The sequence below is a fragment of the Aythya fuligula genome, chromosome 2 (genome assembly GCF_009819795.1).
Source record: "Aythya fuligula isolate bAytFul2 chromosome 2, bAytFul2.pri, whole genome shotgun sequence".
Lineage (NCBI taxonomy): Eukaryota > Metazoa > Chordata > Aves > Anseriformes > Anatidae > Aythya > Aythya fuligula.
The window spans coordinates 5,952,805-5,979,972 of record NC_045560.1 but is presented as its reverse complement, the minus strand read 5'-3'; the positions used below and the strand labels follow the sequence as shown (position 1 = coordinate 5,979,972).

The 27,168-nt window shown below is 38.0% G+C and overlaps 1 protein-coding gene across 1 annotated transcript; it reads left to right on the top strand.

The window, feature by feature from the left end:
• The first annotated feature begins 786 nt into the window (after positions 1 to 786).
• WDR48 (WD repeat domain 48) lies at positions 787 to 27,162 on the top strand. The gene is made up of 19 exons (XM_032181334.1): positions 787 to 881; positions 7,826 to 7,966; positions 9,284 to 9,362; positions 9,637 to 9,719; positions 9,831 to 9,960; positions 13,291 to 13,379; positions 14,270 to 14,371; positions 14,713 to 14,937; positions 16,426 to 16,500; positions 16,845 to 16,947; positions 17,411 to 17,508; positions 18,977 to 19,084; positions 19,404 to 19,500; positions 20,345 to 20,440; positions 21,916 to 22,024; positions 22,360 to 22,447; positions 23,044 to 23,120; positions 24,165 to 24,357; positions 25,173 to 27,162. Exons 1-19 carry the CDS (start codon positions 834 to 836, stop codon positions 25,266 to 25,268), a joined length of 2,037 nt encoding a protein of 678 aa, XP_032037225.1. The 5' UTR covers positions 787 to 833; the 3' UTR covers positions 25,269 to 27,162.
• Positions 27,163 to 27,168: the final 6 nt, after the last annotated feature.

Sequence of the window (27,168 nt, the reverse complement as noted above, 5' to 3'; positions counted from 1 at the left end):
GGGAGGTGATTGTCCCCTTGTACTCTGCTCTGCTAAGGCTGCACCTCAAGTGCTGTGTTTGGTTTTGGGCCCCTCAGTACAAGGACATTGAGGCCCTGGAGTGTGTCCATAGAAAGGCTATGAAGCTGATGAAGGGCCAGGAACACAAGTCCTGTGAGGAGCTGCTAAGGGAACTGGGAGTGTTTGGTCTGGAGAAGAGGAGGCTCAGGGGAGACCTCATTGCTCTCTGCAACTTCCTGAAAGGAAGGGGTGGGGAGATAACCAGGGATAGGACTAAGGGAATGGCCTCAAGTTGCGCCAGGGAAGGTTCAGGTTGGAAATGAGGAGACATTTCTGCTCAGAAAGAGCAGTCAGGCACTGGGACGGGTTGCCCAGGGAGGTGGTGGAATCACTGTGCCTGGGGGTGTTCAAGGAGAGGTTGGACGTGGTGCTTGGGGACATGGCTTAGTGGTTACATTGGTGGAAGGGGGTGGTTGGACCAGATGATCCTGGAGGGCTTTTCCAACCTTAATGATTATAATTCTGTGATTATATGATTGTAGGACTGTGTGACTGTGTGATTTTATGAAGGGCGGGACATCGCCCACTGCGGGCACAAAATGGCGCAAGGGCAGGGGCGAAGCGGGAGCTCTAGCCCCGCCCCCTCCCCCTGACCCCGCCCCCTCCGGTCTCCTTAGCAACGCCTCCGCCGCAAGCCCCGCCCCTCCTCGCCTCAGCGCGCGGGCTCGGGGAGAGGAGAGGAGAGGAGAGGAGGAGGGGGGGGGGGGAAAGGAAAGCGGCTTCCGGTCCGGCTTGCCCTCCTCGGAAGTGACGTCAGAGTGTCAACATGCAAGATGGCGGCGCATCACCGGCAGAACACGGCGGGGCGGCGGAAAGTGCAGGTGGGGCCCGCGGCGGGACGGGGCGGCCGGGGTGGGCCCGGGTGGGCCCCCCCGGGGGTGTAGAGACGGCTGAGCGCCGTGGGGAGAGGGGAAAGGGGCTCTTTGGGGGCTCTGCCCCGCAAACGAGGCTCCTGGTGCCTGTCCGAAATGCTGAGGGGAAGGGGGACGCTCGGTGCTGGGGTTTGGGGTGGCTGCTTTGGGGTGGGAGAGGCAAGTGAGGGAGGCGCTCAGCTGCCCCTTGTCAGCTCCCCCGTAAGCATTTTTTAACAGTAAAAACCGTGAAAGTGTGTTTATTACGGTCCTTAACTTCATTTTTTTGTTGTCTGGCATGCTACCAACACTTTAGATAGTTTTACGCTTCTCAATATGGGAAGGGTTTAAGGTTTTATTGATATGTAAAGCTGCCTGCCTCTAACGGCAAGTGCAAGTTTCAGCTCTTCCGATCCATTCTATCTATCAAAAGAAAATACTGATTAAGCCTGAAATAGCATCCTTCCAGAGGTCAGTTCAGTGGTCGAAGATATCATTCCTGTTTTGTCTCAAAGAGGAAAAGCGTTACCTTTTCTAGCTTTTAGTGGTTTTTGTGGTTAAGAAAAGCAGACGATAGATAAAAAACATAAAAAATTCCCTTGCCCTTCCAAATTTTTTTTAAAAAAAATCTTGCTGGCATTGTTTAAAATACAAAGAATCCAAAATATAATATCCCTTTTATTGATCTTGTCTGTGCCATATACAAGTTCTTCCAGATGAACCTCCTAAGGTGGGGGGTTTATTATAACTAGTTATGTATTTGATGTATCCCTACTTCTTTCTGAAACATTATTTCCCTGAGAGCAGCATGTATCAAAGAGTATGTTGTTTCTATGTTGACTGCTACACTCTTCCAAACAGTGTTTAGCTCAAAAATGTGTATTTAAAGGTGTTCCTGTGCTGATTTATGATGTCCCCTTTTCTGCTGTCATTGTGTTACTTGATGATTTTTACTTCACGTACTGCTCTGCTGATCTGGGCTTCAGACAGCACATATTAAGTCTAAATCAGCAGAGAATAACTTCACATATTTGTATAATGTAACTAAAGCCTTGAGTCGAAGCTAGGTATTTTATTGCACTCATATTATTTCACTTACTCGGTTAGATAGAGAATTTTGGCCACATAATGGATTTCTAAGTGGCTCATGTATCCATTGGCTCCTGATGGAAAGTTAAAACCATTAACAATTTATTTTGCTTGCCGATGCTGAGTGTTTAGGGTGCCGCTACATCAAGCGAGACAGGGGGAGAGCGATTTCTTCCAAATCAACGAGGCTAGGGGAAGACGCTTTTTAGAAAAACACCTCTTGGGCATGGAGGAACCTGATTCTTTACGTGACATGAGAACTGGTTGAAGTTTATGGAAATCTGAACTATTATCTTTGATGCACCTGTTCTGCTGGTCAGCAGAACCATCCAAAACATCAGTTTAGGACACTTCTGTGTGTAATTTTATGTTTAGAAGGGTTCAATCAGACTAAGTGTTGCAGGCCTCAAAATAAATTCCATGCATAAATAAAGGTAAGAAGTGTAATTATTTAAATGTAAGTCGGGCATTGGAAATGGCCTGTGGAAGGCTGTTTGTGCTGCTTGAGCTTGGTTATGCATGCATGAGGGTTGCAGTGGTAAGGTCACCTTAGTTCAGGAGGGAATGAGGGCGCAGGGGTGTGGGAGCAGCAGACAACACTCTGTGAGAAGCAGTTGGCCGTGTGCTGTGGCTTTCAGGTGTGTTGCTGTGAATTAATTCAAGATGAAGCCACTTCTCAGCAGGTGGCTTAAAGCAGCTGCCCTTGAGGGGCTGCTTTGTGACTGCTCTCCCAATCCTGCTGCCTGGGCAGGATGAATTTGCCCATGTGCTCAAAACCCCGTGACACAACAGTTGAATTTAGATGTGAGTGACTTGGATCAGTATCTTGGTTATGAAATTGACTCACTTTTAAGTATTTTATCACTAAGTCCTGCACAGAGAAGATTTTTGCACTGATTTTGTCATATCTATGTGCTTATACTACATGGCAGCCAGTGGAAAGTAGTGAAAGGAAAACAAAAAAGAAGTATTTCTAAATATTTCAGCTACTTATTTTTCTTTGGACTGGTAGAATTTACTAAAAGCACCATAGATTTTGTATGCTGTGATTTATTAGATTATATACGTGTATATGTTATATCTAGTTCTTAAGCAAACGTATACCCAGTAGGTTGAATCATTGCAGAAGGATAAGATGAACTTCTTAATACGTGACTTCTATTCTAGGGGCTGGAACCTCTGAAAATTCAAATATCAGTATGTTCTTAGTTTTAAAAACTTATTTTAAGGAATATCATCTGCTCTACCAAGATGCTAAAGAAATATATATTTTTCTTGGTGGGTGACTACTTCTTCTTTCACTTTCTAATGCAGTTGATGGTAGTTGTGGAATCCTTCCAGGGATTTAGAAAAATACCATTTTTTTTTAATTGTCTACGTTAGCATCTGTGTCTGAGATTTTCCCTCTACTTACACGTGGGGAATACATGCTATCAGACATTGCCTGCTTGCTTCTTATTCCACCATGATGGAGTACTGGTATGTTTAAAAGCACATTTTACCCACCCATTAAGAAAATATGTTATAAAACATGTAATTTAACTAGGGTAGTAAGATTTCAAATTAGTTGATACTCACGCATGAAGGAGATCCATCACAGGTCCTGTAAGAACTTCACGTGGCCTTGTGTCCTGAAACGTATCTGTGGACACTAGTTTTATCTCTGGAGCTCTTAGTTGTTAAAATGCCTAGTCCTGATCCATTTAGGCTACTGGATCCCATAAATTGTTTACAACGAAGGTCCATCACCTTGTAATGTTTTTTTCAGTGTCTACTGCTGTGAAAGCTTGTTATTCATGATGGCAGCTTATAAATGCTATGGCAGTACAAATGCAAGAAGCCTTGGTCAGTGGTACAGTATTTCGTATCCCATCTTGCCCCTTCTGGGACATCATGGCAGTTAACACAACTAAATCTGTATCATAGTCATTATCTTTGTGGTTTGAAGCCTCCTTTGTGAATCAGCGCAGTGAACCAGGCAATAATGTGCTCGCGGTCGGCTCTGTTTGAAGCCTCTCCCAGGTGATGTTGGTCGTAACTTCCTGGTGACCTTCACAACTCTACAGACACAATACAGGACTTCATCGGGGGCGGAAAAAGATGTGTATTGTGTGGGTTGGGGTGAAGTTTACCGTAGCAGAAACCTGTTGCATTTATGTGCACATGCACAGAAATATATACTTGAATATTTACTTCATATTTATTGTATTTACTGTATTTACTAATAGTTGTTCTATTTCTATATTTAATGGCAGTCCAATTTAAAAAAAAAAAAAAAAGCAGACCTTCTCAAAAATCAGGTTATAAGGAGAGCCGTGTGGATTACTAGCAATCTTCCTCTGTTCATCTTAGTTAACTTGCCTGCTGTCCACCAGTCTTAAACAACTGTTGGGTGTTCTAAATCATGTTGTCATTTTTATTGATCTGTTTTATTTTCCCTGTTTTGAGAAGCATTTCAGCACCCTTTCAGCGGTTTTTATGGAAGCCTTATTTTGCCCCTTTCTATTATATATTTTGTTATTATCTAATTAACTATTTGAATACAGGTCTGGATGCTTCAGGCATGCAAATGTCCTGTGAGGTTATTTTTTGTTGAGCAGTGTGTATACTGTTTGTTATGTTGGCATGTGGAAGCGAGTAAAAAGACTAAATAAATTCTGTTGAGTGTTTCATTACGGCTGGTGGCTGAAAACCATAGTCAGTGATGTTTCCTAAACATCAGGAAAAAAACACCCAATTAACCCAACAGCCAGTTTCAAGGTCATTTGGATGGAAGTTTAATAGTTACACAAACTCCGTTACTGATGAAAGTGAAAATTGTTTTACTACATCTAATCCATATGACCGTTCTTCACTGTTAGTGAAGATCAAGAAAGTAACATTATTATGAGCAAAAAGCTCCTTAAAAAGTTTAGGTGATGTGGTGGTTTTACTCTGCTGTGCAGCCAAACTCCACCACAGCTGCTCTCATTTTCTCTCCTCAAAGGAAAAGGGGGAGAAAACACAATGGAAAGAGCTCAAGGGTTGGGATAAGGACAGGGAGAGCATCTACCAATTACCATGATGGGCAAAACAGACGCAAAGTAGGGAGATTAATGTAATTTATCGCCTATTGCTAACAGACTAGAGCAGTGAGAAACTGAAGGCAAACTAAAACCACCCTCTTTTCCTTCTTCCCCATGAGCAGCACAGGGACTGGGGGCTGCAGTCAGTCCCTGAGGCTTTGTCCCCGCTGCTCCCTCATGGCCCCTCTCTGCCCCTGCTCCATGCGGGGTCCCTCCCACGGGATGCTGTCCTTCCTGAACTGAGCCTGCAGCAACCAAACCCGTGCTGTGTAAACCCAATACAGGTGACCAATCTGGTTTGACAGTCTTCTTTATGAATGGAATAAAGAGAGAAATCTTGATTCATACCTGAAAATATAACAAATCCCGGGGATAATTGACAGAAGAGGAACAAATCCAAAAACGGGATCTGTCAAAAAAAACTGTCCTGCTGGCTGTTTGGAGGAGCAACAGCTGAGGAACCTCTGCTGCTCTTCACTCCGTCAGTGCATTTCAAAAAGATTTTCACACTAGTAGCGAACAACAAATCTGATCTACTGATCTTTAGGTTCTGTATTCTTTCTAGCTATCACTAAGTTGTGTTTATCTGCTTGTTCTTAGTGTTTTTAACTGAATGTTTTCATTGCATTTATCCAAATAGTTTGAAAGTAGCGTGAATTTGATAACCATCTCTTTGGTTTGAGTTTTGTATGGAGTTAGACCTTGACTTTGTTTCTAACATTCTTTTATTCAAGCAGACTGCATGGGCCTTTTAACAACACAGCTGTCATGTTATTAAGGCCAGGTGAGGAGTAGCATAAACATCTTGCTTTATACAGAATCACAGAATTTCTAGGTTGGAAGAGACCTCAAGATCATCCAGTCCAACCTCTGACCTAACACTAACAGTCCCCACTAAGCCATATCCCTAAGCTCTACATCTAAATGTCTTTCAAAGACCTCCAGGGATGGTGACTCCACCACTTCCCTGGGCAGCCTGTTCCAATGTCTAACAACCCTTTCGGTAAAGAAGTTCTTCCTAAGATCCATCAATAAGAACCACTTCAAGTATTTGATGTGTTTTACCATGACTCTATTAGGTGTGCTTTACTGTCCTCTCCCTAAGCAGTGTAGGTGGAGACTTAAGTATGGATGGCAAGAACATTGTGGATGAGTCTGGAATGGGCAGGAGAATCTGAGGGTGTTGGAAGTCAGGATGCAATCTGAAACTGAGAGGAAGAGCTGTGACTCTGCAAGGACTGTGAGTGGCTACCAAGCACTGAGCCAGAAACGCTTTTAAGAGTATTGGGACAAAACAGATAAAGTGTAGTAAATGGACTGGTGGAATAGTGATGGAGAGTATTGCAGCACAAGAACTCATGAGGCCCTAATTCTGATTCTCCAGTTGATCAACAGAGCTGTTGGCAGCTGCTTCTAACACAGAGAAAATAGGACTGGATGCGTGGTTGTCAGAAACAGCAGGTTTCTCCCTGTGCTGCACGGAGATAACAGAACTCAGCTGAGGATGTATTCACCTAATGGACCTGTCAGTCCTTGTGGTATAGAGTCTGAGATGGTGTACAATGTTTCTTCAGTGATGTGGATCACTGAAAATTTTGTTCAATTTCTTAGTTATATTTTGCATAATTGAGAACGATTTGGAAAACATTTTCTTTGTACTGCTATAATGCAGTTATTGGACTTCTAGAGCCAATAATTACTCTGGTTGAAGACTACTCCTTCAAAGTGTTTTCGAAACACTGATAGTTATGTATCCAAATGATTCCTGTTGCTGGCAGGTTGGATTCTGGTAACCTTAAAATTTTACACTGATGTGACTGTTGTATAGAATCTGGGAAGAAGCATAGATGTCGGTTTCCCCTCCTTTTCTCCAAGTGTGAGGGCTTTCCTCCTAGTACTACGCAAATCCTGTGTAAGTGCTGAGAAAAGAGGCAGCGTGATGTGAATGGGAGAGCTCTGAAGAGTCTACAATGCCTCATAATTGCATTTACTTCACAGTAATAGTGGAGAGAGCTGTAGCCCTTGCAGTTTATCTCCTCAGATTGCCATTTGATGTTTCTAAACAAAACAAAGAAATGACCTATGCACTCCATGCTGTGAAGTGCAGAAAGAATGAAACTGAAAGAATAATCTCTCTGATGGAAAGAACAGTAAATGAACAGTAAATATTTATGCTTCTTACTAGGTTAGAAAGGAGGTAGGTTTGTTTTGTTTTGTTTTGTTTTAAAAAAAAAGGTCTGAATACTGTCCTTAAAGTATCACACTACTAATAGCAATATCTGGGATACATAGGATTTGTACCTGCATTTTTTTCAGTGCTATGTAATCCTCAGTGGTTGTATCCTCTCCCCTGTGAGTCTGGAAAACACAATCATCCCAGCTTTGGAAGCTATGAAACCTGCTTAGAAAATGAGACATGAACTCATTGTGTTGTCTGGGATCACCCAGCGTATCCGTGCAGAGCAGGGAACTGAACTAAGGATTCTTGCAGTATAAGCTTGAGTTAAAATGCTTAAACAGTCCTTTGGACTCCATATTTAGGACTGCTAACATCTTCTTTATGATTCTACCCCATTTTCCATGGGGGGAAAAAATGACCAAGAGTGATGGTAACTCTCGAACTGACAGACTCATTAAATGCTTTTAAAGCTCTTCATATTTTCTACCTGAGAACCTTACAAAAATGAAATTAGATGGTAGCATTTTGTGGCCAAGTCAATATCCTAATACCATAATCAGATTTGTGTGAATGTCTTTTAGGTCTCCTATGTGATTAGAGATGAGGTGGAGAAATATAACCGAAATGGGGTAAATGCACTTCAGCTGGATCCAGCATTAAATAGACTCTTCACAGCAGGCCGAGACTCTATTATAAGGATATGGAGTGTCAATCAGCACAAGGTAAGCCAAAAGAATTTGTCAGTCTTAAATCTCCCCTTTTTTTTGACTTATTGTGCTAGTAAGCTGCCTACATGTATACACCTGTTACTGTTTATTAACAATATTGTTTAATTAACAACTGTCAGTCCTTTTGATATTATTCATATTGTAACAAAATATGTGGGATGTTACAAACCAATACGTGGGCCAAAGAATTAGTTAGAGCTGAGATAAATACAGAATGCTGTCAGTTTCAGTGATAAAGATGACAGAAGAACAATCACTAGGACTATGCATATCATGTTAATTTTGAGTGAACTTTTCAATGGATTGTTTGGTATATTCTTTTATTTTGAGATGACCTTCAGTCATCACCTCCCCTTTACTATTATCTTTACTTGCAAGTAGAAGAGGAACCATTGATCAGATCCTATTGGTTCCGCTTTCTTTCACCATTGCATTTGATCTTCTAACTAAAGTAAATTTATTAAAATTTTATGCTAAACAGTCCTGGCTCTCTCAGCCTTTCCTCAAAGGTGAGATGTTCCAGTCCCTTACTCATCTTGGTAGTCTTTTGCTGGACTCTCTTGGCTACATCTGTGTTTCTCTTGCACTGGGGAGCCCCAAACTGGACCCAGTTCTCTTGGTATGGCCTCACCAGTGCTGAGCAGAGGGGAAGGATTACTGCCCTCCATCTGCTGGCAGTGCTTTGCCTAATGCAGCCAAAGATACCATTAGCTTTCTTTGCAGAAGGTCACACTTTCATGTTCAGAGAGGTGTCCACAAGGACCCACTGTTTATTTTTTTTTTCTGCCAAGCTGCTCTCCAGTTGGTTGGTCCCCTCATATGGGTCCAACTGAACAAAAGGTGAGTGTTACAAACCTGAAATCAGGGCTTCCATCTGAAAGACGCAGGAAGTAAAGCTTCAGAAAGTTCATGACTTGGAGAGATCCTGAGAGATCTTGTATTGTGTTTTGGTTGTTCTGTTACTTTTTACAGCAGAACAAGTCTGATCCCGTAAATGCAGAAATAATTAGCTTGGCAGGCCCTGCTGTTTTGGTTGTAAGTTTTCCTGTACATACAAGATACAAAACCAGACACTTTAAGGTGAAATTATATATGAGGTAGGACTGAGAGTTTAAAATGTATAGGAATTCCACTGAAAGCCACTTTGATATCTTACATTGCAAAACAAAACCTGGAATGGTAACTTCAAGCAACTTCAATCAGGGAACTTTCAATCCATTTGAAGGTTGAAAATGTCACAACAGGATCTGATAGTTGTGTTAGCTTTTCCATTCGTGAAGAGATCTCATGAACTTTTTTTTTAATTTCCAGCAAGACCCTTATATAGCATCTATGGAACATCACACAGATTGGGTAAATGATATTGTACTGTGCTGCAATGGTAAAACATGTGAGTATTAAAATATTTAAAAATTAAATACTCAGAAATTATGTATAAAACTTTATTATCCACTGCTTCTGTGGTTTTATGTCTTGTCTTAGCATGTAAAATTTCTGTGATGTGTTGTAAGTGTACTAAAAATAATATAAGCACGTTTAAATAAATCACATATATACATTTCAATTTTCATTTAATCATTTGAAAAGAAAATTAAAGAATAGTGCAGGCATTTTCTAATGTAATAAGCCTTTGAAGTTTACTCTTTTTATTTTTTCCAATCTAGTGATATCTGCTTCTTCAGATACTACTGTTAAAGTGTGGAATGCACATAAGGGATTTTGCATGTCAACACTAAGGACGCATAAGGTGAAAAACATTATCTGCAACTACTCTATTTTACTGACAGTCTTTTAAATATTATGATGTAGACTTCAAATGGATAACATTGTTGACTCATGTTGTTATACTTTGTTGTAGGATTATGTGAAAGCTTTAGCATATGCAAAAGATAAAGAACTGGTAGCATCTGCTGGGCTGGACAGACAGATATTCCTCTGGGATGTAAATACTCTAACAGCACTGACTGCCTCAAATAACACTGTCACAAGTAGGTACCTAGGGAGGGGAGGCAAATGCAATGTACTTTGAGTAGCATAATCTGTGTGATCATTTTAAGACTATATATACCAGTTTCTGTGCGTACCAAAAAAAAGGCAAGAATCTTTAGTGTTTTTTTTTTTTAATACGTACTCAGCCCATTTGTTGTATTATGTAATAGCTGAAAATCTAGAGCAGCCACCAGTCATGGTATTCGGAATAGAGGACAGGTCTCTTTGAACATTTTCTCCTGAAATGTAACGAGCTGCTGTTCATTGAAATTTCATAGAGCTTTAGCCTGACAAGCTTTTTGCTCCTTGAGTAAAACAAAATATGATATACAGAAAACATACCAAGAAATAGCTTGAGGGAAAATTTCTGTGATGTATTTTGTGTATTTATTTAGGTGCTGCAACAAATGCAGCACAGCCCCTAAAGCAGAACTTGATAAATTTATCAAATGCATCTGTCTGAAGAATAAAGTTACTAGATACATTTAGATATAAATTCCTGCAGTTGTAGGTGGTGTTGAAGCACTGGTTGCGTGCAGGGATAGTGTAGTACTGAGATCTAATCACTAGTTAAATATTAGAAGGCAAGGGGAAAATGTTGGTAGATTTTCCATCAGGGTTAATCCTTAATTTCATCATTATCTTTTAAGAATGCTCTGGTCCTTCTTCTCTGTCCCAGTAAAGACATGGCAGTAAAATATGAGATTTTTTTTCCCCAGACAACGGTTTCAACATCACTTCTTTGGAATAGTTAGCATAGAGCTGGTTAAGTTTCTCTTCTGGGAAGCATAACACCAGTCTTCAAGTTCAGATCTAGTAAGTTGCTTGAATGAGTAACACAAATCTGGGTCGTCAGCATCCTGCTTTGCATTGGCTCTTACAGAACTTGAGTTTTGTGGTAAGGCATCTAGTTTGACAATGATGTGCTTTGTTGTCTGTAGGTAGTTTTGGAAAAATGCAGTTCCAAGTGAGTGATCTCTCTTGTTTTATGTTTAATGTTTGATACATGTTTAAACAGTAGTCAAGTTTCAGCTGAATGCATTGGCAAAGACCTTATCTTGCCACACTACCTCACTTAAATTTCCTAAACAAGACCATTTGCCTAGTCATTCATAGGTTAGGAATAACTCAAAGGAAAAAAAAACAAGTCTGCAAAGCTAAAATTTGGAATTGGCACAACAGGCAAATGAAGAAATCTCAGGAAAAGTATGTGGTCACGTAAATAAAAAGCAGGCATCTCGATGCTTTGGTGTGGTTTTCTTTCGAATTATGGTTTTATCTGATTCTGAAAGGTAGGCTATATTTCAGGGTTTGTTAGCTTTGAAAATGAAAGATGGTGGGCAGAACTGTCAGTTTTGCATTTTTTTTTTTCCTGTCTACAGGACTTTAATTCAGGTATAGACTTATGCTGACATGTTTGTGTAGCCTTCAGGAGAGAGAGGGCTTCTAGTGAGGTATTTCGGACTGCCAAGTAGTAGTAGGATGACACATGACTGCACATAACCAAACAGATATATGTATTATTCCCCAGAAGTCTGCTATTACTGAAAGTGTTTTATCACCGAACTTTGCTGATAACTTTAAAACATACTATTTTCTGGTTGGACAGGGAGTATAGGAAGAAAGAATTTATTTGCTTGTTCATGGGAAAACTTAGTTGTGGAGAAAAAATAGGTGTCTTAAACGTTGCTATGGTGATACAGAGCCCAAATGATCCAAGTGAATCATAATTGGGAGACAGGGAGTACTGTTTTGAGCACAAGATGAAAACGAAGTGGAGACAGTACTTCTGAGATAGCAGGAATAAATTAGCATTTCTGGAGCTAGAGCAGTAGTGCTTCATTAGGGAGAGGGAAGAGAAGGAGGCAGGGGGTGGTTTTTCTTTGTAAGTACAGTGCTGCCAACTAAGTGCTTCTGTTGGGAAGAACACAGTATATGTCCTAGACAAGCTGGTTTTCCTCAGTCCTTTCAAACACAAGTGATTTCCACAGAGTCTAAGTGAAGATTTTATTTGTGGTTTAATTTTCTGTCTGATTACAGGGAAGCAATGTACACAAGCCAACATAAAAAGGAAACTTAATTTTAAAGAGTGCCTCAAATCAGGAGAATGACAGTTTAAATTAGGTGGAGAAATTTTGCTCTTGAGAGTTAGTCCTTTCCAGAACAGCAAGGAGTAAGCTTTGCTCTTTGTCCCACAGAGATTGTTTTTGAGCGTTTAGATTCTTTCTTTTGTTCCTGATGTTCTCCTGCCTGTGATAACTCTGTAGAGGTAGATTTAAAGCCTTGTATAAATTGTATGGTTGTTGGACAGTGTGCTAACCTTCAAAGGTTTTTAGTACTGCTTTTTACGTTCAGCTATTATCTGGGAACAATTGAAGACTATTACCAATTTTGGCCACGTGTATTCGATTTCATTTGACAGCTCAAATTTAGATAGCTACAGCTAATGGTTAAGAGGACTCTGAAGTAAAGCTGCACAATTCTTTCCCTGACAAAATATTTATGATACAGGTCATGGATAGTGTAAATCACTATATAAAATTTCACGTTTTTGCTGATGGTATAGTTTGGTGCTGTCTTAGTTTTTTTGGCATACCAATGGTATGGTTTTGAATCTTTGAAGCTTGCTGAAATGCCTCTTGCTGCTCCCTGAATAGATTTTCATCTGCTGTGACTGTGCTTTTCTCAGTTGAGGGATTGGTGCTTTAATCCAAAACTAGACTATGCTAGATGGTACAGAATTCCTGAGCTCTGATGATCACCACAGTCCTTTACAGGTAGTTGCGATGCTAAAGAGTTTCCATTTGGTTTTTTCAAATAAAAAGGTAGTATCCATGCCTGAGTAACATGTTTCAATACTGCAGTGAAAGTTTACTAATGCATCTCCACTGAACTCAGAGAACAGTCTTTAACTTATAATGTAGAATTTTACTGCTGCTTGGCTTGGAAAAACTTCTGCACATTAATCCAAACACTAAGTTGTCATGTGATCACTTAGAAGTACCATTCTCTAATGAAGTAGTTGGAAACAGCAATAGCACCCTGCACTGAATTGTTGTGCCAAAAAGACAGCAGGATTGTAGTTGCCGTAAATCCAAGGGGTTACTCTGTTTTTATATAGTGCTAGATCGATAATCATAGTGGTGCTTTTGTAGGATTATGCTGTCTACAGTCTTCCCTTTTTTTGAAGGATCCCCATATATGGGGTATGGTGGCAGTATTTTCGTAGTCCAAATTGCTTTTGGGTCTGAAACAGGTAGCATTTTTGACTGAATGTTTTTAAATGACAGCACTAAAATTGAAAATGTTAACTTTTTATTTTGAAATAGCTTCTTCCCTGAGTGGGAACAAAGACTCTATCTACAGCCTTGCAATGAATCAGATGGGAACAGTTATTGTATCAGGGTCCACTGAAAAGGTAAGCAAAAATCTATTAAGGCATGTTCTGCATCAGTTCATGTTTTAATGTAAAGAAAAGAGACAATTTTATTCATTTTCAGTTTCACATCTGTAGGAGCTTTAATGTATTAAATAGTGAAAGTAGACACTTTTTTGTTTGTTTGTTTTTTTAAGCAAAAGTTGAAGTGTAGGATACAAATACCCACCTCAGTATAAAAATATGTAAGTTATCTGCATAGCTTTAATACATCATCTAACTCTAGACCTCTCTATATCAAGGATCATTAAATTTCACCATAACAGCTCTGATTTTGGGGGCGTATTAGATAATTATACTCAGATGATTATACAAACTGAAGCATGTGCCACATGTAAGAAGGAAACGGTACAGCAACATGTAAGGCCCTGCAGTGGTGGGAAATGAAATGGGATAATGAAGTTAAACGTTTCCAAGAGAGAGACCATGCTTTTTGTTTTAATGAAAGGTAAAATACCCTAAAGTTCTCCCTAATATTTTTTTTCCTAATCTGATCTTGAGAGAATTTTATTTCCAAGTCAATACGGAAATGAAAATGCCAGTCAGGCATCTGAGAGGATTCTCAGAATCTTTTTCTGCTTTCCCCACATCACGCTATCTTGCTTCCAGTCATTTCCATTCCTTAATGTCTCAAGAAGATGACAGAAAAAGCCAGAACAAATGCAATTACGATCGAGGGAAGAAAATCCCATCTGATTATAAGAGGTGCACAAGATCTAGTCATGTATAACCTGTTCTAATGAAATGTGCTTTTGGTGATGGATGTGTGCATGTTGAGAATAAGGGTCACTTTGTTCAGGAAGACTTAATTTTCTGTAGAGGAAATGCATTGGTGGAAAGAATGTTAATGCAGTTATCCTGTGTCTATGTAGGTTCTAAGGGTGTGGGATCCAAGAACTTGTGCTAAACTAATGAAACTCAAAGGGCACACGGACAACGTAAAAGCTTTGTTGTTGAACAGAGATGGCACCCAGGTATGTGCTTTTGTTTGAGGCAAAGGCATCTCACAGAACACAGAAATGTCATTAGCCTTTTCAGTAGCTGATTTATATTGTAGGCTACAGGAGATAGCCTAACAAGAATTTGAAAGATATTGAGTGATTAAGGGTTGTCAGTGGATTAGGTCCATCTAGGTGTGGGGTGGTGGTTGATACAAAATGTCTGGAAATTGTGACTAGAGTTGCTAACTGCCAGTCTTCATTTAGCATTGTCTTGCTGGAAAAAAAAAAAAAGTTAGAATTATAAAAGATCTTTATGGAAGAGAAAAAAAATACCGAAATACTTGCTTGATTTAAGTACAATAATTGTTGCTCAGTGTCTTTCAGGCAGTTCCGATGGGACTATCCGTCTGTGGTCCCTTGGCCAGCAGAGATGTATAGCCACATATCGAGTCCATGATGAAGGTGTTTGGGCTCTGCAGGTCAATGAAGCCTTCACTCATGTTTATTCAGGAGGAAGAGACAGGAAGATTTATTGTACAGATTTACGAAATCCTGATATTCGTGTACTTATCTGTGAAGAAAAGGCACCAGTTCTTAAGGTAACTGATTTTGCTTCACAGAATCACAGACTGGTTAAGCTTAGAAGGTACCTCTGGGAAATCATCTTGTCCAACCCCCCTGCTCAAGCAGGACCACCAGTTGCCCAGGACCAATTCCAGACAGCTTTTGCAATCTCCAAAGAGGGAGATTCCACAACCTCCCTGGGCAACCTGTTCCAGTAATTGGTCACCCTCGCAGTAAAATAATAAATGAATAAATCCTTTTGTTCAGAGCGAATCTCTTGTTTTTTGTTTTTTTGCCCATTGCCACTTGTCATGGCACTGGGCACCACTAAGGAGAGCCTGACTCTGGTCTCTTTGTGCTCTTTCTTGAGGTATACACATTGAGATCCTCCCTGAGTTTTCTTAAGGCTGACCAGTCCAGAATGTGTAACCATTTCTAATTGTTGGCTAGAATCAGAAGTCTTGGAATTTTGGATTATATGAAAAGCCTGCAGATTTTTAAATGTTGCTAGTGTTCTTTCTGTTACAAAGTAAGCAAGTTCTTCTAAAGAGAATATTTTGATCGGAAGTTGTGATTTAAAAAAAAAAAAAAAAGTTAAATCATCAAATGTTGATTATCATCAAACGAAATAAAATCTTTAGCTGTGTCTTGATGCATGTGGTAGAATTTTTTTGCAACAGTTTGAAGTCTCGTGGATTAACTTCAGAATATATTTCAAACATTTAATACGCATTTGAGTAACAACTTGAAATTTCCTCTACTAGAACGGCTTTAAAACACTAGCGTGAACAATTAATTTAGAAATTAGGAACACAGAATTATATATTGCATGTTGTCTAATGAAACAGTGTCTTCAGGTATGTATTGTTAAAACAATGTGTGTTGCACATTCTTACCTGAGTAACAAGTGTTTAGTATATCGCATCTCTAGTATATTGGCTTTGTCTCCTAAATTACATGTGAAACTGAATTGTCTGAAGAAATGTCTAGCTGCAACCTAAAATATATAAATTCAGATATTCCTGATATTGAATATAATTCAAACATGAGTTGTTTTTACTAGGCTTTAGCGCAGTTTTAAGAAACAAAGGCAGCATTGTCAAGGCTTTAGATAAAAATGGATGTTTCTTTGAAGTACGCTATATGGACAAGACTCTATTAGAATATTGTGCATAATTGTGGGAACCAGTAGGAAGATTGATCATGGGATTATTTTGAGCATTGAAAGATTTTTATCTTAACTGGAGAAAACTACATGCACAAGTTTGAGTCTTCTGAGAAGACTGCTTTTGAAGAGAGTGCTGATTGGAAACATTTTATTGTCTGTAACTCTAGATGACATGACATTGGAACATGTAGGGGTAAAAAGTGTGTGATTGAAGCAGAAACCATGCGTATATGTGTAGATATATTCTAAGCCAATAGAATATATTCACAAGGAGAGCCAGTATATAAGCTGTGTGTGTCCCCAGAGCAAAATTAAGTTAAGTATGGCTGAAAGCATCTATGGTTTCATTATTTAGATGGAACTTGATAGATCAGCTGATCCTCCTCCAGCACTTTGGGTTGCAACAACTAAATCTTCTGTGAATAAATGGGTAAGTGATATATTTTACACTATGAATTCAATTAAGTAGTGTGGAATTTGCATTCTTGGTTTGTGATCTGTTGGTCTGTTGCTTGCAATTGGACTGTGACTTGCTGTGATATGTAAGTTTTCTTTAAAAATAATAAAATGTTAATACTCAAGTTGACCAGAAGACATCAAGCTTTGAATTACTTTTTTTGCTATCTGTTTATGCTGCTTTTATGAATAAAGTATCTTATCCTGCAGTAGATGATTAACATCTAAATAGCAGCATGAACTGGCAGTTGTTAGTCACAGATAAGAGCAGAGTTTTAGATTATTATGAATGTGTCATTATTTTATTTCTTTCTTTAGACATTGAAGGGAATTCATAATTTTAGGGCATCTGGAGACTATGATAATGACTGTACCAATCCTATACCACCGCTATGCACACAGCCTGATCAAGTTATAAAAGGTAAACAGCCGTTTTCTAGAATGCTTATAAAATCCGGTATTGTTAGCAGAAATGATAGATCTTTAAGACTGGCACGAGTTTTTACGTACATGATTTCTGAAAAGACCTCAGCTCTATGTAAGGACTGCTCTGCAACAATTCTCTCTTCAGTGTTCTGCAACTGCTCTTCGATAACTAAAAACTTCAGTGGGTTATCACCACTATTTTCATCAAAAATCCAAAACACAGCATCATATGAGCCTGTGTGAAGGAAATTAACTTACCCCAGCCAAAACCACGAGAAACAGACAATGTGGTTAACATTTATGTAGTGTTGGTTATGATTAAAATAGTGTTTACACATTGGTGCTGCTTATATAAAATAGTGAAACCGAGGAACAGTCGTGTTGTGTTATACAGTTTAATGTAAAATTAGATAAAGAAACAATTACTGTAGTGACCTTAATTCTTGTTTGTTTGATAGGGGGTGCTAGTATTATTCAGTGCCACATTCTTAATGACAAGAGACACATATTAACCAAAGACACAAACAATAATGTGGCATACTGGGATGTCTTGAAGGTAAGTAGATAATTCTGGATTAAACGTCTGCTGTTGTATGAATAAATATTTGAGGTTTCTGAAAAAAAAAAAAATTTTTTTTTTTAGTGTGGGAGATTGCTGTGGTAGAAAATAAATCATTTTCATATCTTCGTATCCACAGACATAATGCAAAGGTTGCCTTTTTTTTTTTTTTTTTTTTTTTTTTTTAATGGGAGGCACCGTTTCTGAGCTTTTCTGCACTGTAGGAGCATCTTTGCATTGTATGAGGTTGGGTAGTAACATCTTCATTCACTTCAAATTCAGACCCTTGAATTCTGTCCTGAACATAGGCACCTAATTCAGTAATGTTTGTTTTGGTTGGATTTTCTTTTGAAGAGTGTTAAAAGAGGGCCTTGGACATGTCTGCCCAATGCTGTATGTAATAGTATAAGAAAGCTTAGTCTGCAAAAGGGAAACCTGTTCTTCAGGTCCTAAATCTACTATGAATCCATAGATCCCAAGAGACTGTGCTGATTAGCAATCTGTGGATTATTCTGGGAGCTTGAATTTACCACTTCTCCTGTTAGTTGGCTAGATAGCAGGCAGGAGTGTAGGACTGGACAGAAAGCCAGCAGGAGGAAACATGACTCCTTCCTAATACCACTTGCTTCTGTGGGATGAGAGAGATGTGATGTCTGTCCCTAGTTGTCTTTATCATATTCTACCCAACGATTGGTCAGGGGAGAGGAAAAGCAGGGCAAAGAGAACCGGAGCCTCAGATCAGTGAGATGGTCAGCAGTTTCTTCTCTTGTAAAACCCTGTGAGCTCCAAACAAGATTCAGTAATAAAGCACACTCAGCTGTCTTACTGAGTTGCTTGCTGACTGAAGTGAAAAAGAAGGGAATGAGGTTGGTGAATATAGATTTGTGCTAAAAATGTTCTAGAAGGCTTGTGGAAAAGTGAATACCTTTTCTTAATTTTCATTTTCAGTTGGTATATATTTGAGAACAGCATTAGGGCCAAAGTCAGATTCTAATGTTAATCATTCTGTTATTTTCTGCTTTTGTTGGTAGGGTGCTCAGAAGCATCTCTTAGACATATCTGCATACATGCTCACTGTAGAGATGGGGTTACTCTGGAAGTCAAGATGTTGTCTTATGTTTCGGATTCACTGCACTCTAAATCTGAGACATTGAGGAAACTGGAAGGAAAGTGAGAGTTTATCTTACGTCTCACTACATCCTTCAGTCTTCCTGCAACTTTTCCTTTTTTATCCTTCTCTACTGGCTTGATGCCATTACCTCAGGAAAAAAATCACATACCACATGAACTATTTTTCAATTTATGTAAAAAATTTGACACTTTAACTTGTGTATTTGTACGCTGCATTACTTAGGAGAAATGGTAATTGTCATAATCATTTTGAGTGTATATAAAAGTTAAGTAAAAGTTTTTAAAGGTTTATATAGCTCAATAACACAGAACTTGGATTTCTTTTGGTGTACAGGCATGTAAAGTTGAAGACCTTGGAAAAGTAGATTTTGAAGAAGAAATTAAGAAGAGATTTAAAATGGTTTATGTGCCAAACTGGTTCTCGGTAGACTTGAAAACTGGGGTGAGCTACAGCTCCAAATCTATTGCTCTGATGTTATAATTAATATAATTTTGTATGCTGTCTGTTCAGTGTATGAAGAACAGTAATCGTTTATCTGATGGGTTTGACTTATTTTGAAGCAAGTCAGCAAATTTCACCTTAGTCCTTAACAGTCCTCTATAACTTTTTTTTTGTTGTGTTATTACCAGTTTAAATGCTCCAACATGAGTTACAAATTAAGTTTTAGCTTTGTATTCCCAGCTGTTCCTTCAGTAAATTTGTATACTTGTTTTATACAAAAGTTACTGTGTTCTTCTTGCTGATGGTCTTCTTCCAACAGATGCTGACAATTACTTTGGATGAAAGTGACTGCTTTGCAGCCTGGGTTTCAGCAAAGGATGCTGGATTTAGCAGTCCAGATGGTTCTGATCCAAAATGTACGTTTTTATTACTATTAGTGTTTTACTGAAACAAAAAAGACAAAATGAATTCCAGTATTTATGTTACAAAATATTCCAGTGTCAGATCACTTGTTGGTTGGGTTTTAGGTATGTTTTCTTTAGACTAAATTTTGCAGAGAATTCTCCAATTAAAAAAAAGTTATGTTATTTTTTTCTGAAATGTTCCAGTTGTTCAGTTTTTTCTCCTTAACTTGGTTTTAGGCCTCCAGGAAGCAAAGGGAAAAGTAATATTTCGCAACTTAGAGCTATTAACGAAACTAGAGAATGCTATAGCATGTGAGTGTTCCAGCAGTAGCATTTCAGAAACTTTAGTCATTTTGAAAAATCTTCTTTTTCTGAAGGATTGTAGCATCCAGTTTTGAGTTCATGAGAAGTAGATATCTGTGCCTATAAATATTTTTTTTTGGGGGGAATAGAACTACTCAAACTTTTGGGAAGGTTCTTGTCTGTGGATCAAATGGGGTTGGTCTCTTCTCACAGGTAACTAGTGATAGGACTAGAGGGAATGGCCTCAAGTTGTGCCAGGGAAGGTTCAGGTTGAAAATGAGGAGACATTTCTGCTCAGAAAGAGCAGTCAGGCATTGGGATGGGTTGCCCAGGGAGGTGGTGGAGTCACCATCCCTGGGAGTGTTCAAGGAGAGATTGGACGTGGTGCTTGGGGACATGGCTCAGTGGTGACATTGGTGGTAGGGAGATGGTTGGACCAGATGATCTTGGATGTCTCTTCCAACCTTAATGATTGTAGGATTCTATGAAATGTGAAAAACACTGGTGTCATAACATCTTACATAACTGAAGTTTTTCCTAACTGTCTTGACAGTAAACCTTGGAGGGCTTCTACTACAAGCACTTCTGGAGTATTGGCCTAGAACACACATCAACCCAATGGATGAAGAAGAAAATGAAATAAATCATGGTTAGAATTTTTAATGCTTTCCTTTTTCAGGATTTACTCATATATTTTTGTCTGTTTCTTTAACAGATACAGCTTGATTTGCTATCTTACAGTTATGTCTATATGAATTATAGCATTTAATGCTGTTTACTGCTTTTAAAGTTATTTTTCACCAAAACATCATGAGTAGTTTATTCTCGTCTAAGTGTCAGCAAAAATATTAAGAATTCTAATCTTAAGAAAGGAAAAAAAAAAAAAGAGTAAGGTTCTGAAGTTACAGAAACATGATGCCTTGATGAAGAACAATTAGTGACAAAAGTAAGGCTCAACTTGGAAAAGGAAAAGAAGCAATCTAGATAATGAGAGCAAAGAGCAATAATTCAGTTATTCATTAGTCAGTACTCTTATATCTCCAATTTGCTTTTAGGCATTATGAGCAATATAAAATAAAAGAAATAGTTCTTGGAAAAAAAATCATTCAATGAATATTACAGTCATGGGGTAAGTCTATAAAAAAAAAAAAAGGAGTGGTCTTTTAGGTAATAATGTGAAGTCTAATCAGGCAAGTAAAATGCAAGATAGTGACTGAGTTTAGCAGAATGAGAGGGGCTGTGTAAGTCCTACGTTTGCGAATTATTTTGAAATATGTTCAACCCAGGTCAGAGTTGACTAGAAGTCTTTTCTTTGGCAATTAAGAAATTACTTTCTGCAGATAATGCAATTAAGAAAACTGTAAGATCAGCAATATCTTGCCATTTTGTAACAAAGATTATGCCAAGAGTTACCTACTCTCATTTATTATATTCACCCATCCTAATATGTAATAGGATTTTTTTTGAGTTCTTTGCTTGATGATTTTTTGTCTTTCACTACATGTTGCTTGTAAGAATGCCGAGTATTTATTCCTCTCATGAGCCTAAGCCATTTAATTTCTATGTTGCTTGAATTCAACATAATGTTCAAATGCAGTAATTACATACTGAAATGCAATCAAGTTGATTTTTTTTCAAGTGGAAGGAATAAATCTAAATACTTCCATCTTGTGTTTCAAGACACCTGAATGACAAAAAAAACTCTGCTCTTCAGAAAATGAATAAATAATGCTTTTTTTTTTTTTTTTGAATCTTGTATGGATGTGAAATCAGGTTCTTCAGTGTTTGAAGACCATACTGCTAGAACTAGCTAAAAATTGAATTTAGAATACAGTAACTTCAAGGAAGTATGTGTTTGAACTTTACTACTACATTATTTTGACATTTGGCAAAACTAACATCTTTGCATTCTGTACTGTCAGCGTAGTCATCACTCTCTAGAGGTTGTTTAGATATACCTGCTGCGTGTTGGAAATGGGGATTTTCTTGCTTTTTTACAAAGCTTGTGATTTTTGTTTCATTTATTAAATTCATTAACTGTAGGTGGAGAAGACATTTTCTGGTCTATGCATACCCAGTTTTGATGCCTAGTGCAGTCTTACTGTTGACTTTTTTTTTTTCCAGCAGTGAATGGTGAGCAGGAGAACAGAGTCCAGAAAGGAAATGGATATTTTCAAGTGCCACCACATACACCAGTTATTTTTGGTGAGGCTGGAGGACGCACTTTGTTCAGGTATAGAGACTCAAAAGTGTAAATAAAGTGGCCAGACATTTCCTTTGTGCAAGCAGAAATGTTGTCAGAATATAATACTTGTATCCATTCTGTACTGGATGTTCAAGACATGCAAAATAGGCAGCTGTTAATGATACTTCTTGCATTGCTCTACCAACATATGTTGGTGGACATCAACAAGGTGTGGGGTGGGTTTTACAATGTTAGAAGTTGTATGGTAGTTGTAAGTTACATGGTGTTATGGCTTTGAGACATTTTTTTTAATGCACATTACAGTTACTCTTTTCCTAATGCTTAACTCTTTCATTCATAAAGCTTTCTTTTCTGTGTCCTAGGTTATTATGTCGGGATTCAGGTGGTGAAACTGAGTCTATGCTTCTTAATGAAACCGTGCCACAATGGGTAATTGACATCACTGTGGATGTAAGTATCCCATATATAGGTCTTGATTTTGTTGTTGTTGTTGATTTTGTTTGTTTGCTTTAAGGTCAACTATTAAATTTTTATCTGAACTCAATCTGAAGTGATATTTTATCTTATTTTTTTTCTCTGTTCTTTACATACTGCATTTTAAAATAAGTGGTCTCAAGGACTATATTCAAGATCGTCTGATACATGTTATTTTTTGATATATCCAGCTAAGATTTTTTGTTTGTGTCCTTTTGACAGAAATCTTAGAAAAGGAACTCACAGCACTGTGCATAGTTGGCATCCTTTTCAAGTGTGGAGCTCAGGAACAGAAAGTAGTTTTCACATTGCTACAATCTTTTCATACTATCTAATTTCATTTGAAATGAACAATAATTCATATTCAAAAGCTAGATATAGTACGTACATCATCTAAACTGGAGCATCTCAGGAGCATGAGTAATTTGGAAGTTGTCTGTGGTGGTTATGTTTAAGACTCTCTTGGGTTTTGATAATTAAGATCTGAATGTACTTTACATACCAGCTGGTAGAAATAGGAGCCAATAATAGTTCATCCTAAATTTAACACTTCTCATATTGCTTTCTTCTAGAAAAATATGCCCAAATTCAATAAGATTCCATTCTACCTCCAGCCTCATTCATCTTCAGGGGCAAAAACTCTAAAAAAGTAAGTAATAATGCGTATTTGACTCTCAAAAGTGGAAAAATAAAAAATTGGAAGCTCAAAAAAAAGTTTGCTGTATAGAATCTTACTGTGGCTGATGAACTTGCAGAAAAATGTTTCCAGTCACTTAATCACCAATGCTCTGAAGCATTTAGTTGTATCAGAATATTTGTAAGAAAATAAGGGTTGTTCGGTTTCAATTAACAGTTACTTAAGTTTATGCTAAGAAGTCTCCAAAAACCAAACACTGTAATTTAACTTGGTGTCTTTTGTGGTATTTCATCGGAAAGCAGAGGAACATACTGACTGTTACAATGTCCAGAACCACAGTTTTATACTTAGTTATGTGTCCTCTTTGTAAGAGTGATGAATAATAGATTTTTAAAAGGAGATACAACACCTGACAGGGGATGTGAGGAAGTCTGTCCATCATATTAGCTGCAACTGGGGATTGTGTAGGTTAGAAATCAGTGCAGATCCTCAAATATGAAGTCAGTGTTGTGGACAGTATGCCTACTGTTTGTTTGCAATAATTCTGGGTATTTTTCATAAATATTCAGGTCCTCTTTAAGTCTTGTTGATTTCTATATATCAGAGACAATTTGTGAAAGAGCAGTTCCATAGGCTTTCAGTGCTTTGTGGAAAAAGTGCTGCTTGTTGCTTTGAAATTCCCTTTTGCTGTGTAGTAAGGAGAACAGCATAGTCTATTTTACCTCTTTTATTGTTCCATATCCTTTTTGTCATCTTCTTAATCCCTTCTCTATTGAAAGAATGAAGATTGTGTACAGTGCTCTTCATCTAAAGTTTGGTTTTAATTCAGTCTTTTGAATATCTTACGGCTTTTCTGAGTCCCTCTGGGCGAATCTTTGGAATCTTCAGCTGTTACGTCATGGTATTTTGGATGATCCTGATAAACTCTTCATATTGTAGTAGGTGTAACATTAAATTATCTTGTGTACTTGCATAGTTTGCTACGGGTAGGGTATTGTGCAAATAATAAATAGTTTACTCAAGTTTATTCTACCAACTTTTGTTTAATTTACATAGAGACCGACTGTCAGCAAGTGATATGCTTCAGGTGAGAAAAGTGATGGAACACGTCTATGAGAAAATCATAAACTTGGATAATGAGTCTCAGACAACTAGCTCTTCCAATAATGAAAAAGCAGGAGAACAAGAAAAAGAGGAGGACATTGCTGTGCTAGCAGAGGAGAAAATTGAACTTCTGTGCCAGGACCAGGTAAGTTACCCAAGCATTTTAGCCTGTGAATAAAAGCAGACTTTATAAGATTACTTACTCATACTGAACAATTGTACTTAACACTATTCCATAGGGTTCTTAAGTCTCATACTACAGTTCTCTGTGGTGTGTGTGTGTGTGTATATATATAATATTTATTTGAATAACACTTCAAACTTCATACTGAACAAATGAGTCCTCCTATTTGGACTTCTCTCCTCTAGACTTTTTTGCAGTCAGAATAGTCATGATAGTCATGAAGGACTATCCTCCATTGTACCTCTCTGCAGTACAAGTCAGGTTAAATAAATAAGTGATCATTTTTAGGACATTTATACCACTTCTGTAATTTTCCTAATTATACATTTCTAACAGTGTTTAAAATTTGTCCAGAATCACTGATTGCTTAGTAAGTGTAATAATAACTGGGGGGGAAAAAATGCCACAAAGCTGCAGTTGCAGAAAGTGAGACCAAACTTTGCTGTTTCTGAGATGGGTTTACTTTTTCAGTGGTGTAGGAAGGCTGAATAGTGACTCTGGGCTCTGTGACTCTACTGTCAGCTGCTTGTTAGTAGGTTAAATATTGAAGAGGTGGTTGTTAATGAAATTGTTATGTTGGTAGAACCTTTCTATAATGCAAGAGGTTTACTCAGTAGTTGAAAAATCGGAGCCTTTGCATGGTTTATCTTTGATGCCATTCACCCATAGGAGTGTTTTGCCCAGCCAGAGTGTTTTATCCTTGAATTTCTGACAATGTAGTAGATTGTGGATTAAAACACAAATTGTGGAATAAAAGATGAATTCTTTCTATTCAGGTTTTGGATCCGAATATGGACCTTCGAACTGTAAAGCACTTCATTTGGAAGAGTGGCGGTGACCTGACGCTTCATTATCGCCAGAAATCAACGTGAGGGGAGTGGTGGACACAAATGGTTGCTCATTTACTTGACCATACTGTGCTGGTTCCAAGAGTAGTACTATAGAAGCCCACTGAACCCCTAAGGTAGATGAGACTTCTAATGACTCAGTATGGACGGAAAGTATACATTTAATTGAAGTGACTAATAGATCTGTAATATAGAGGAAAAAAGTCTATATGATTTAAACTAAAGTCTGTCCTAGTCTCAGCCAATGAGATGGGAAGTCCCTGAGTGGTTCGTATTGTGCGAGGTGTACAGAGAATGGATGATAATCCAGTGCAGACTTTGGCTTTCTCCTTTTTGCTTTTTTTTTTTTTTTCCATAACATTATATTTTCATCTGCTCATGCTTGGTATGAAACCATTTTGGCCATATTAGTAGCTGTGTTTGCAATGTAACTCAGAACTGCACACCAGGTATTTTAATACATTCCGTTCATAAAGTACCTACAGTGATCTCTCACAGGTTACTAAAACATTTCTATCACTTAAAGGCATTTGGAAAAGAAAAGGAACAGAAAATAGGTATTGCATACTTGAAAGAATTGGGCCATTTAATTGTAATTGAAGGGTTAACATTAGACTTGTGTTAATACTGTGGTTCAAGCGTTGCTTTAGAGAGTTATTGACATTCAGAATAAGAACACTAGATAAATATTGTAGCAGGGTCAGTCCAATGATGCTGTGCATCATAATAGCGAACATGCTTTGCAGCAACCTAAAGAGATTTTTTTTTAAATATATATATATAAATAGTTCCTGCAATGTGTGTTTTAAGGACACAGTAGTCTAACTTTTGGTAACTTTGCTCCAAAACTATGTGACATTTTGTTAAAACTTCAGACCATTCTGAAAATAACTCCATGTGTTTTGATGTCAAACTTCAGAAAATTCACAGCAGATTTCATACTTGTGATATAAAAATACTTATTCTTTTTTTTTTTTTTTTCAAAAGTTTTATATGCAGTTCTTCTTTTGTTGTAGATGTATGCAAATCTCTTTTTTTCACTGCTATTTCTGAAAATCTGTGGCTGTCGTAGACTCATAGTAGTCTTTTATAGAGTTTAACTTATTGGGGGGAGGGAGGGAAAGGCATTTCAGCTTTTGGTGGGAAAATGTGGGACTGTCCCAGAAAACCATTTGTAGCCAGGAGAAATTACAAATCCTCATAAAGAAATTATATAAAAATGACTTTCTGAAGCAGAAGCACAAGTGCCTTCCAAGGGCAGTTATAATATTTGAGTTTCTTCAGGAGACATATGCTCTTGCCTTTCCTGTGTCTTGCTATCAAGATTTAGGTTGAGGCCTAAAGAAAGTCCCAATAGATTATATTACTGGGATTATATTGGTTAAACAAAAAAAAATATTTTGCATTGTATTTTATTTGAAAAATAATCAAATCATTACCTTCTGCACTCTTAACCTTAGCTAAACAAGATCCTTGCTTAAACAAAAGATGTGGTTCAGAACTAAGCTAGCCTTTTATCCATCTTTTGAAAGAGTCAGTTTCAGTTTTTAAGGCCTAGTTCTATGTATGCCCAGTCCAACGCAGTTGTGCTATCTGCACATTTTTAGTGGTGGTTGTGAATTCAATGGTTAAACAGAACTGTAACTTTTATTGATGAATTGTCCTGACATGTATTTATTAATAGCAAAGGTCTGTGCTTCCTTTCAAGACTTTTTTTCTTGTTGTCTTGCTGTCCCGTTGTATACATTGTTACTGCTCCCAATAATTCTGTTTGAAATCAGCCAAGGTTGTAACTTTTTTCCCCCTAACCATCCCAAAACTGCAGTTCATGAAAGATTGACAGAGGAGTCTGCAATGCCAGAAGGACAAATGATGTTTTCACAGTTGTATAGAATAAAAAGCTTTAGTTAAAACAGTCTAAAGT